This window comes from Callorhinus ursinus, unplaced genomic scaffold (assembly GCF_003265705.2).
Source record: "Callorhinus ursinus isolate GAN/ISIS: 27379988/994484 unplaced genomic scaffold, GSC_fseal_2.0 scaffold4, whole genome shotgun sequence".
In the NCBI taxonomy this organism is placed as follows: Eukaryota; Metazoa; Chordata; class Mammalia; order Carnivora; family Otariidae; genus Callorhinus; species Callorhinus ursinus.
Genome location: NW_027397066.1, coordinates 66,739,814 through 66,753,459, shown reverse-complemented (window position 1 = coordinate 66,753,459; position 13,646 = coordinate 66,739,814). Strand labels below are relative to the sequence as shown.

The following is a 13,646-nucleotide window of genomic DNA, read 5'->3' as shown; positions in this document are numbered from 1 at the left end:
TTTAACATTAATTTTTTGTTGTTGTTTGTTAATACCTAGAACGTGTATGTGGTCAACTCACACTTATTGTAGATCTGTATAATTATAAATCTGCATAAGCTACTGTGAGTGTGACATCTTACTCTTTTAACTTATTTCCAACATCTTTTTTTTTTTTTTATTAATTTTCCTCTCTTTCTCAGATCACCATTTTCTTCCATCACCATCTTTAGCAGTTGATTCTTTTGGGGGGCCTTATTTCCCTATAAAGAAAAAGTTGTATTTTTTTTAACACTTTTATGATTTGTGAGCATTACTCGACTACAAGAAAATATAAAAGAGCAGAGATGATAAGTGACACTCACCTTACATATTACTATATAGTGGATGTAATTTCAATCCCTGTCTCAGTTAAATTCCAAGTCACACTATGTATCTTGGACCTTTGGTATCAGTCTTGAGTATCAGAATCCATGATGTGAAACCCTCAGGTGCCAGGGTCTATTATATAGAAAACAGCATATAAACAAGGAGCATGTGACCGATCAAGCTTACTTGAAGAAAAGCTACATGCTATCATATAGTTGGGTGAACGCTAACAGTTTGCTTTGTTTTCTTCCATTACTTATTTTAGCCAAATATTGTGCAGCTTCGTGACAGACTTTGTAGAGCACAAGGACAGCCTGTACCAGGTCGGGAATCACCTAAAATTCCTTATGAGAGGCAGCAGCTTCCCAAGGGCAGGCCTGGACCAATGGCTGGCCACTCACAGATGCCAAGAGTTCCAGCTCAACAATATTATCCGCATGTGAGTGATACGGTCTGGATTAAGTAGAACATTTATATATTTCTATTCAAATTGGTGGTTTTAGTTTATTGGGTAGGAAACCTTAATCTGCTATGATAAACTAGACAACATATTCTTTTAGTAGTCTTTCTTTTTATATTCTTGGAAGTGGTATTTATGGTCTGTTGTTTTTTTTTTTTTAAATGATCACTTTAATCTAGGCAAACAGATTATATTTTAAATATAAATTAATTTAAGCTCTCTGGGGAGATTTCTTATTTCTCATCACTCATACTTCCCTTACACACGTACATGTGTTCTTGAAACTGCTACAGTTTGATTCATCCAACAAACTGTAAGTAAAGTAGTGGGAACAATTTTTGGGGTGATTTGGTTAATATTATAAAATATTCTTAGAAAAAGTACTCTTTTTTTTTGAGTATTCTCATCTGAATCATTATTATAAGTTTACTGTCTTCTGTATCAGCACAATAAAGAGTATACAGAATAAACTTTTTTTTTCTAAAGATTTTATTTATTTATTGGAGAAAGGGAGAGAGAGAGAAGGAGTGAGCACCAGCAGGGGGAGGGAAAGGGAGAAGCAGACTCCCTGCTAAGCAGGGAGCCCGATGCGGAGCTCGATCCCAGGACCCCAGGATTATGACCTGAGCCAAAGGCAGACACTTAACCAACTGAGCCACCCAGGCGCTCCTAGAATGCACTTTTTTTTGGACAACTTGGATATTAGAGAATGATCAAAGGTGTATGAAGTTATAGGTCATGGGGACTATGAAGATGATTAAATATTTTTTAATTAATTTATTGGTTAGTGGCATAAAATGTGGCATCTTACTGTCTTTTACTATTTTATGTAAAAACTATATTTTTGGACCCGCAGATAGCCTTCATGTTTTTAAATGGAAAGTACATTTTCATAAGTAAAAAATGGTCTTTACTGATAACAAAGTTAGCAGGGACTCTGCCCTTTTTAAAATACAACAGATTATTTTAAAAATGAGTTAATTAAATTAAATACAACAGACTACTGATAGAATTGACAAGGCCTTTTTTTATAAGTTTTTTTTTTTTAAGATTTTATTTATTTATTTGCCAGAGAGAGAGAGAGAGAGCAAGAGAGCTTGCGAATACAAGCAGGGGGAGCGGGAGGCAGAGGGAGAAGCAGGCTTCCCGCTGAGCAGGGAGCCCGATGTGGGACTCGATCCTAGGACCCTGGGATCATGACCTGAGCTGAAGGCAGACGCTTAACCAACTGAGCCACCCAGGCGTCCCAACAAGGCCTTTTTTATATTTCATTGCAGCAAAAGTAAATATAAAGTCATGGAAAACTAAAAAAAAAAAATCAATTTGTGTGCTTTTGTCTATTGTACTTTTGATTAATACTTAATCAGAATAGATTACATTTGATTCTAACTTTTGTTTTTTCCTTTATTTGACAATTATTTTTTTGAGAGCTTTACTATGAGTGTCTATCTTTATTCTACCTGTTGGTATATTGGTAAACAAAACAGATTAAGTTTCCCACTCTTGTGGAGATTGCACTAGTTTTAGAAAGCCTATGACATAGGGCAAAGCAGGCAATGGCTAGAAAAACTGAGAGGCAGAGAGGTCAAGTGACAAGCCAGTTTTAAGACTTAGAGCTTGAATTTCTTAGCATTGTGTGGCTAGTTAATGGCCAACTTGGTGTTAGAACTTTCAAGCACCTTTAGTTCAATCACACTGTCTCGGTACTGAAGTGAGACACCCTCTATATTGGGAAAAGAAAATATTTACTCTTTATGTCCTTGGGTTTATCTGTCTTTCTGGGAAGATGTAAAAACACTGGAAAACTTTTGTTATACTTTGACCTAGCAGTCTCATCCTTTAAGAAAAGGAAAACAAATTCAGTAGTAAATTAAGTAGTGATTTTCTTGATTAAAGCTTATCTCATGCTGAATGAAGGGTTTCTATGAAGGTTTACTTGACAAAAAAGATTTTGATGGCTTAAAAATTTTTTTTGAAAATCTCAGGACTCTAGGGTAGGCAGTGTGGTGTAGTATATAGCAAATACTGGCCTGGGAATCAGGAGGCCTGATTCAGTCCTAGTAAGTAATGTCACCAGCTAGTTGTATGGACCTCAGCAAGCCCCTTCATTTCTCTGGGCATTGGTTTTCTCAATGGTAAAAGGTGGGGATTAGACTGGATGGTCTCTAATATTCTCTGTATGTTTCTAAGCCTCATATGGGACTAATAAGATTTTTGTGGTTCTAATAAAATCCAGAAAAGGGAGCTTATAGCAATACATTTACAGATCTAATAGTAGCATGAATACTATTAATGCTTCAAAATCACTTTTTTACTCAATTACCTGCCCCCCAGCGTCTTCTTTCTTTACCTACTTACAGGAACTAGCTTTTTCCCCTTATTCTTGACACTTGAATGGCATTGTTTTTTATGCTTTGATTTAGGTTTTCATATTGATTTTTCTCCTGCCTCCCTCCCCCTGTTTCATTGTGAATGTGTGCTTTTCCTTTGGAATCCCAGCTACCTTGAAAGCAATTGCCTGACTAACATATAGTATCTTGCTGTTCTTACTTTTTGCTTTGCATCCGGCTATTACTGCCTTTTGGGGTTTTTTTTTCTTCTTTTAACATTTTTATTTTTTATTTTCTGTGATTGGTATTTCTTTGTTCAATTCAGGTTAGAATTGCCCCTACTGTCACTACCTGGAGTAACAAAACTCCTACCGCCCTTCCCAGCCATCCACCTGCAGCCTCTCCCTCTGACACACAGGTATATCCTTCATTATTCATCTTTGAGCAGAATTCCGCTCACCTAAATATATATAGTTAAATATTCTCTACCCGCCCCCCGCCACTTTTCTTAAGTTATCCTCCCCCCATCTGTCTGCCTGCTTATTGCATTTTAATGCTTTAGGATGCAAGAAGCAGTTTTTAGGACAATTCGTTTATTTTCTTATCCCTCTCCTTCTTTTGCAGTTCTAAATTGACCTCAGCTAGAAGAATATCAACTAAAGTTCTAGTGGTTTAAATCTGATTTCACTGAAGATTTTCTTTTTTCTTTCTTTGTTTTTTGAGCATTGCAGAAATTGAAGAGAAGCGAAAGTTCCCTTGTGGCATTTATGCTTATATTTCCAAAGTGTGGAGTAGTGGATGGAATTTAGTAGAGATGGAAAATCCTGGTGACTTAGTATGAATATCACTGACACTATTTTATGAAGTTATTAGCATCTGTTGCAATTCATTGCATTTATTACTTTGGACCTGTTTAATCTTTAAATCACTTAGAATGTGTTGCTCAGAGAATGTGTTCTAACGAAGATAGAATGTGCAAAATGCAGTGTTTCTTACACAATAAATTTTTTTTCTTTTTTTTTAGAAAAATAAACACAGTTCCATTTCAGAGATTATAAATCCATCTGGGTAAGATTCTTGGTTCCAAATGTAATCCTCCTTTTTATCATATTCTCATTCCCTAGGGAGAAAATCCTCCACCTCCAGGTTTCATAATGCATGGAAATGTTAACCCAAATGCTGCCACAGCTCAGCTTCCCACCTCTCCGGGTCATACGCACACCCAGGTACCACCTTATCCACAGCCACAGCGTAAGTAGTGCAACCCTGAAGTCCTTAGTGCAGCCACTTGTCTTATTCTAATGGTGAAACCATTCGCTTTGGAGCTCCAAACCCATGATCAAATCAGTTTTAACAAGTAAAAAAAGAACCATTCTGTGTAGGACTTGAGAGAGAGAGAGACATGGTTTCCCTAGGAAGCATCCTGAATCAGCATACGAGGAAACAGCTCCTGTGCCAGTCCATTCAGAACAGTTGGCTCCTGTTCCTGAGTGATTACTAAGGACAGTGAATTGTCTGATGATTTGGGTAGGAACAAAAAACAGAATTTTTGAAAGGATTTGGTTGCATATTCTTTCCTTTAAGCAAAATGACACAAACCATTTTTGGAAAAATGGTTCCCAGGGACATTTGTTTTTGTTGTTTTCCATTTATATCATCTTTTTAAGAAACAGACTTTATTTTAGAGCAGTTTTAGATAGCACATTTGAGTGGAAAGTATAGAAGGTTCCAGTATCCTCCCTGCCCCCATGCACAACCTCCTCTGCTATCAACAACTTGCACCCCAGTGGTCCACTTGTTACGGTTAGTGAACCTACACTGACACATCATTATCACCCAAAGTCCATAGTTAACTTAGGGTACACTGTTGGTGTTGAACATTCTATGAATTTTGACAGATATATAATAATGACATGTACCCCACCTTTGGCTTTTGTTTTTTAGAAAACATTTGCACTTAGAAAGAAAATATCACCACTATTTTAAAATTTAATTGACCACAAAAATAAAATTCTCCAAGGGGAAAATTATATGACTAAACAACTATTAGAAAAGCAAGAGGCCACTGCCTAGTAAGAACTAATCCTAATAAGTCTGTTCTGTACTAAAATGGATGTTCTTACTTAACATGAATACAGATTTGACACAATTTTTCACTCGTGTTCTCTTCCAAGCAAAATAAGTACAGTTCTATTAGATTCATTCTATAGAAGTCCATACCTACCCCTAGTCATGAAGAATGTGATAGCATTCTCTAATTTGGGTTCAGATCTTTGCATCAGAATGTTAGTTGGCTGCCTGAAGGCTTACTAACCAACTGTGCACAGTATATAAAATATTGTATAGTAATTATTTTGTCAGGGACCATAGAGAGTTGGCTTTTAATCTGGAACTATGCTCAAAATCACAGTTTGAGTAGCTGATGATATTACCAGAATTTGGAGAAGGTATTTGATTCAAAACAATAGTGTTCACCCTACAATTCTTACAGTGGGAGAGATGTTGAGCCACCACCAGAGTCCCTATAATTTACTGTAAGGGGAAGTGCTTTGAACATGTAATTCCTGCGTGGTTCCATCTGGGGGCTAGTAGGTGTCGCTGCAGTCTTTTCCCAGGGGCAGGAAAGGGTCAGTCTTGTAGTTCTTGGGTCTGATGATTCAAAGATTTTTTTAAGATTTTATTTATTTATTTGAGAGTGAGAGCAAGAGGACAAGTTGGGAGGGAGGGGCAGCGTAAGTGGGAGAAGCAGACTCCCCGCTGAGCAGGGTGCCCGATACAGAGCTCCATCCTAGGACCCTGAGATCATGACCTAAGCCAAAGGCAGATGCTCAACCGACTGAGCCACCCAGGCGTTCCTCAAAGATTTTCATAGCCAACGGCAGTCTGGAGATGGCAGATTTCAAATATTGGATCCAGTGACTCTTAGTATTATTTAAGGGTATCCAAGGTATCAAAAGCATAACATGGAAGTGTTAATATTTGGTTGTAGCTTATTGTTATAAGAATAATGATGAAAATAATTTCCATAGTATGAAATAACTTTGGGGTTTTTTTATTGCTGTCTGAATAAACTTATAACTAATTAAAATTTCTGTTTCTTCTCCTTGGTGTAGCTTATCAACCAGCCCAGCAGTATTCCTTCGGAACAGGGGGGTCAACAATGTATCGACCTCAGCAGCCTGTTGCTCCTTCTGCCTCAAACGCTTACCCTAACACCCCTTACATATCTCCTGCTTCTTCCTATTCTGGGCAGTCTCAGCTGTATGCAACACAGCACCAGGCCTCTCCACCTACCTCCAGCTCTGCTGCTTCTTTCCCTCCTCCCCCTTCCTCTGGAGCATCCTTCCAGCACGGCGGACCAGGAGCTCCACCATCGTCTTTAGCTTATGCGCTGCCTCCTGGAACAACAGGTACACTGCCTGCTGCCAGTGAGCTGCCTGCGTCGCAAAGAACAGGTCTGCGCTTGAAAGGGGTTTGGTTTGGCTCCCTCCTTTATTGTTTCATGAACACCTGGGTGGGTGGAGGGCAGTCATGTCTGACTCTTGGTAAACAGAGTAATCTGAGGTGTTGATGGAGTTTTTATAACAAATTCTAAAACTATTTCTGAAAGTGTGATTGTCCCATAATGAACTTTAGTCACTAAATGAGGAGAGCTTCAGAACTTCAAAAGACTAAGAGTGTATCATCAGCCTCTGAACTTAAAATAAGTGGTAAGAACTTAATTGGCAAGATAAGTGGTGGATGAAACTAGATTTAATTGACGTTTCTTTAGAGCAAAACTTTGTTCTGTTCTTACTGAGAAGTTTGCAATTTTTAAAATTATTTGTGCCTGTGACTCATTCGTGGAGATTAAACAGTATAGTGTCTTAATGAGATTCTACATAATTTTCTGTTTATTTATAAAAATGAGGGATCTCGATATGCTTATCTAAAGGAAAAAAGTGAGAGAACACAACTCTGACAGAGTGGATCTCTAAGACAGTAGAAAGTCAGTGGACAATAGTGTAGTGATTCTTCATTAGGGCAATACCACCCTCGGACATTTTGGGAATTTCAAGGATTAGATAGGTAGATAGTCTAATAGTGTAGTCGTGCCTAAAATTTTCTAATTAAAATCATAATTTTAATTATTTTTATGGGGAAATACATGTTTTGTAAATTCTGGTTTATCTCATATTACAATTAGAACATTACATTAATTTTTTATGGGTAGGTTATATTACCTGATTTTTATTTGGGATAGTAATAGAGGCTCAAAATCATGTTATAAAAAGGGACTGATGAATCAGGGTTAAAAACCACTAGCCATATTGGTTAAGAATGCAGGCTTTGAAATTTGACTTCCTGGGTTTGTATCCCAGCTTCACTACTATCTAGTTATGTAACTTGGAAAAGTTACTTAAACTTCTTCAAGCCTATTTCCTCAGAATAATAATAGTACCTACTTATAAGCTTATGAAGAAGATTGAATGCATTAATATATTAAAACATTTGGGGATAGTGACTGTAAAATTTGCTTTGATTACACAAAAGCTGACTCAGAATTAGAGCTCTGTGCCTGTTGGTATTTGAAAATAGTTTCCCTTTTAGATTATAACTGGTTTTTGAGCTAGAGGGTCAAAGAGATGAATGAATCTTGCTTTGCTCCTCATACTGAAGTTGTTCCTGTGGAGTCCAGTATATATATTTTTTCTTTTAACCAGTAGCTGTAATTACTGAAAATACTTTTCATGAAATAGGAGCTATTGAGGAAGTATTTTTTTCTAACAAAGTTTTATAGATCCAGAATTACATACCTATCTCCTCTCTTCTCTAATACATAAAATAAAGTCCAAAATACCAGAAATCACACACACGCACACACACAATATCTGTATCACCCTTTACTGCACAAATAAAATTTCTGTAACTTTTAATATAAACCGTTAAATAGGTTGATATTTTAGAGAGGAGTGCTGAAATGCAGTTACAGAGTTCAAAAAATTATCTTCTAAAACCTCCGTGAGTGAAGACAGTGTCCATTCTGGTCCAAGAGTTCTTGATCGAAAGATTAGGGTTCCAGAAAATCCCTGTTTAAAAGTGGTGCAGGGAAATAGGGAGGTGAATTATCATTTATTGAACATACATTGGACATATACCCTCATTTGCCATATATTTTCTTATTTAATTCTCAGAGCCATAAGAAACAGAAATATATATATTTTTTTAATTGGCATGAGGAAACTTGGTTTCCTAGGAATTAAACTCATGGTTGCATGGTGAGAATTTGTAAGTTGAGATACAAACCCAGGTCCCTCAGTCTTCAGAGCCTGAGTTCATTCTTTACCAAATTGTCTACACCTGATGTAAGTGATAGACGTAGTTAGTTATCAATGTTGGAATTACAAAAATCATACAACAACACTGTTTTAGGCATTTGTTACTTCATCTAAGTTAAATATTTGCATGGTTATTTTTCTTCTCCTTAAGCAAAAGTGTATTTGGCCTTGAGATAGTCTTTGCTTATATACAAAGTAACAGAATGTTCTAACCTGGCTGAGAAACAGTGACTAATAGGAAGAAGAAGCAAACACTTTTCAGTATTCAGCATGTACTGAGCCAGCTGCTTTGTTACCCTCTTGCATGTTAATAGCCCCCTGTATTTTAATTAATGGTATTAGCTTTACCATATTTTATTTTTTTATTTTCTAAAAATTTTATTTATGGTATACAAATAATTGTGACTGAAAATTTTATCTTTTTCCTTATGTGTCTTAGATCATATCATGGTTCTCTATAGGACTTGGAAATTGCATTTGTCTAGTGGATAATTCTTGACAGACATTAGGATTTGCAAGGCCTGTTAATTATTAGTGAACCACAAAATTATATGCCTGAGGCTCAGAGAAACTAATGTTGCAATCATCAGAACATTCATTCAGTAAATTCTTAATGAGTACTTGTTTGGTCTATCATCAGAATTAGTCCCAGCAGAGGTAGGAAGGCAGAAAAGGACAGTACGTTTCTAGTGAACAGCACATAGCTTTGTTGTAAGTTGGAACATAAAATTTATATTTGAGCCAAGTTTTGGAAAGCCTTAAATGCCAGGGCAAGAAGTTTATAATTCATACAGTAAGAAGAAAGGTGCTTACAAAGGGGTTTGAACTGCTGAAAGGCGTGGTCAAAGTGGTACTTGAGGGAGGTTAATGTGGAAGTGGTGGTCCTACAAAACAGACTGTGGACAGCATGGCAGAGTCAGAAAACAGTCCTCTCTCAGTTCTAGATATAAAGTAACAACAGCCTGAGTTAGGATAGGACAGTGTCCTTTCAGTGGTGGCAACACACAAAGCAGGAAGTTTTCTCTGTTTTACTCTTTAGGATAATTAGGATACTGCCTGTCACTCTTTTCTCCCTCCTGATTTAATGTATGTTATTACTAAGGAAGGGCACTTTCAAATATGAAGGCCTTAGAATTTTACTCAAAAAATTGTTTTCTGATAAAGTGACCTTCAAGCTGTCATGAAACTGTCTTTGAGTGAACGTTACTGATTTTGTTAAACAATGGAAGATTTAATTTAGGTATATAGTCTTGTGCTTTGTCACATAAAATAGTCTTGAAGGGGCATAATGTTATGTATTTTCACAAAACTGTCCTGAAAAAGATTTTTTTAAATTTTCATAAATATTCCTTACTCAAATTTATTATAAGTATCTGGTTTAACCTTTTAAGTAAATAAAAGAAAACAAGATAACCCCCCTTATTACTTTTCTTTGGATAATTGTTTTATCTTGTGTCATTGGAAAATGACCTCAAGGATTCATGTCTTTCTAAACTTTAATTTTTAATTCCGTGACCCTTTTGTTTTTTAAAGATTTTATTTCTTAGAGAGAGAGAGAGCATGTGAGCAGGGAAGGGAAGAAGGGGAAGGAAAAAGAATCTGAAGCAGACTCCGCACTGAGCATGGAGCCTGTTGTGGGGCTCGATCCCACGACCACCATGAGATCATGACCTGAGCCAGAACCAAGAGTCTGACACTTAACTCACTGGCTGTGCACCCAGGCACCCCAACCCTTTTATTTTTAATGTGACATACTAGGCTTATAGGGGAAAGGGGAGGTACGTGGTTGAGAAGGATGCTGTCTCAGATTGTCTTCTAGTCTAGTCTCCATACCACTAGTATTTTTCCATGAATCCACTGAGAAGTATCTTAGCCAAAGTATAGATCCCACATTATGCTTTTGAAAGAATACCTATGAAGGTTCTCATTGAGAAGTGGGTTTCAAGTAAAGATGGTTTGCAACTCCTATATGTGAGACCAGGTAGTTCCCTCTTCCTTCCCCAAAGACATTGTGGAGAACTGATCCCTACACTAAGGTGGATAAGGGCCTCCAATTCCATGCCATATTCAGTTTTTAAATTATTTTTTCCTTGATTTTTATTAATTTTTCACTGTAGGATTTTTAAAGACTCCAAATAGTATAAAGAATAAAATTTAAATTTTCTGTAATTCTACCACTCAAATATAAGCACTAATACAGGCTTAATTTATTCCCTTCATACACATATATACTTACCTATATGTATGTGTGTATGCATATATTAAAAATATTTTTAGGGGCACCTGGGTGGCTTAGTCATTAAGCATCTGCCTTCGGCCCAGGTCATGATCCCAAGGTCCTGGGATCAAGCCCCACATCGGGCTCCCTGCCCAGTGGGAGGCCTGCTTCTCCCTCTCCCACTCCCCCTGCTTGCATTCCCTCTCTCGCTGTGTCTCTCTTTGTCAAATAAATAAATAAAATCTTTAAAATATATATATATTTTTTAATGTGGTAAAATATACTGACATAAAATTTACCATTTTAACCATTTTTAAGTATATATAGTTCAGTGACATTAAGTACATTCACATTGCTGGAAAACCATCACACTGTCTCCAGAACTTTTTTGTCATCCCACACTGAAACGATGTAACCATTAAATAACTCCCTATTTCCCCCATCCCCTGGTAACCACTGTTCTACTCTCTGTCTCTGTGAATTTGGCCACTCTAGGTATCTCATATAAGTAGAATCACAATATTTGTTCTTTTGTGACTGGCTTATTTCACTCTCTCCAAGATTCATCCATGTTGTAGCATGTATCAGAACTTTCCTCTTTAAAAAAGCTGAATAATATTTCACTGTATATATATATATATATATATACACCACATTTTGTTTATCCATTCATCTGCACATGGGCATTTTAGCTATTGTAAATAATGCTACTTGAACATGGATATACAAATATCTGTTACTTTGCTTTCAGTTCTTTTGGGTATATACCCAGAAATGGAATTACTGGATCAAATTCAATATTTAATTCAGTATTTAATTTTTTGAAGAACAATCATACTGTTTTCCACATCTACACCAACCCTTACTGTTTTCTATTTTTTTGATTCTAGCCATTCTAATGGGTAAGAACTAGTATCTCATTGTGTGCTTGTATTTTTCAAGAATTGAGATCATAATACACACACATACCATTTTACATCTTACAGTTGGTTGGGGTTTTTTTGAGAGAGAGGGAGAGTGTAAGAGAGCACAAGCCGGGGTGGGGAGGGGGAGAGAGAGAATCTTAAGCAGACTCCATGCCCAGCATGAGTTTCATCATGGGGCTCGACCTCACCACCATGAGATCATGACCTGAGCCAAAATCAAGAGTCACACGTTTAACCGAGTCACCCAGGCGCTCCTCTTACAGGTTTTCCTAACATTACACCATGAACCATTTTTTTCATGCCCTTTAGAGTCCATGTCATGTTCTAAAAAAAGTAAGATTTATCATCATTTTATAGTTTTTTTGGGAAAGAGTAAAAAAAATTATCTTTCTTTACAGTTTTATGAGAGAATTATGTCCAAGATTAGACTATGCTGTATTGATTTTTCTAAATGACTATGCGGTGTTGAAATTTTAAAATGCTGACCAAGAGTATCATTTTGCACATCTATAATACTGTTTCTTAGAGATATTCTTGTTGTTCATGTAGCTTGCTTTACCTAATGTGGCTATTAAAGTGTATTTACAGAGGTCAATTTAATTGTGTTTTTAAAACGTCATATTTAAACAGTCAATTTAAAGACATAAAAGCAAAAAGATTGAAAAGGGTTAGAGTTATACCTGAGACAAAACTGCACTAAATTGATGAGATTTGAACAAGGATTATCTGGGCTAAATATATTACATGGTTTGAGGTTGGGAGGAGTCAGACATATATTTTGAGGGAGAACTTTGATTATTGTACAACTGTTACTTTCTACCCAACAAGACATCTGTACCCTCGAGTTATGTGAGCTAGCTCATTGGCTATCCATTCCTGTTGTGAGTCTTTTTGTTTCTGATTTTGATGAAGTGTCATTCCTAGTTTTGAATTTGATTTGATTTCATTACAAATTTAGAGTCATTTTACCAAAGGGTCCTGTGAAGTTGCTCCAGAAACTTTTTTGTGCTAATAGTGTGCTGATTGTGAAATCTCAGGATACCCTCCCAGGCTTCAATTCCCAGGGCTTGAGTCACTGCCATGAGAAGTTAGAGGGGAGACTGCTCTCCTCCTCCTGCCTCTCCTGGGCCAGGAGAGTAGGCATGTTGTTGAAACTATGTTCTAGAAGAAAAGGGTCAAGGTCAAGGTATTTCTGGTACTTTAGGCTTGTAATATACGGGCTCCCTCCGCCCAGAAGTAGAAGTCTTATGCTAGAGAGTACATCAGTAGTTGTGCATCACGTCAGTCCTCTGTAATAACGCACACACAGTGACTCCCAAGGCTTTACTGACAGTAGTGCTATGAGGTTGTATCTTGCATGGGGAATTAGGTTGTAAAGTCGTCGTGTAAGGCAAGACAAAAATAGGAAATCACTTATAAAAAATAGGAAATCCTCGATCACTTCTTTCTTTAGTTAAGCCCTTGATGAAGAAGTTGGCTTGTTCTATAAGTTACATGTGCATATAATGTACCTCCACTGCATACTTTTGATTTGAGGCTGGGCCTGGCCTGACCCTGAATATCTGATCATTTTGGCATTGCTGTGTTAGTTTTCAGCCTTTTTTCCTCTTGTCCACTGCCAGAAACTTCCATTCTCTTAAGTAGTGGTTTCTGGAAAGCTTGTGCTAAACAGTCTGCAAATCCATATATTTTTACAGAAAAGACCATATAAGATGGTTACATATTTACTGGGCCTATTGTCATTTATGCTTATATTCATGGTGTGACATGAATTACATGAAATTACAGTTTCATCAGGATGCAGCCTCCCAAATCTGGCAGTAAAGTGGCACCACCTTGCTAAGATTGACATTCTTATCTTTAACAAGTACAGCGCTGATGTCTACAGGACAGTGTAGAAGGCCTCCCATTTTTCTTTAAATCCGTACTAAAAGAGGGCTTTGACCAGCAAGCAGCATTGGCATTACTTGGGAGCTAGCTGGAACAATAGAATCTCAGGCCCTTCCCTATACACAGTGAATTAGAATCTGCATTTTAACAAAATCC

General features: G+C 37.0%; 1 protein-coding gene across 27 annotated transcripts in view; it reads left to right on the top strand.

Annotated features, from left to right (window-relative positions):
- The window catches only part of SEC31A (SEC31 homolog A, COPII coat complex component), a 73,034-nt gene that overhangs the window by 46,164 nt on the left and 13,224 nt on the right, over positions 1-13,646 (top strand). For 12 of the 27 annotated variants that reach the window (XM_073891845.1, XM_073891843.1, XM_025887239.2 and 9 more), the window contains 3 exons: positions 614-787; positions 4,263-4,389; positions 6,252-6,593. In XM_073891845.1, the coding sequence (XP_073747946.1) occupies positions 614-787; positions 4,263-4,389; positions 6,252-6,593 (643 nt within the window). Of the gene's footprint in view, positions 1-613; positions 788-3,463; positions 3,557-4,262; positions 4,390-6,251; positions 6,594-13,646 lie in introns of all 27 variants that reach the window. The other 15 variants (XM_025887252.2, XM_073891841.1, XM_073891842.1 and 12 more) reach the window with 5 other exon arrangements.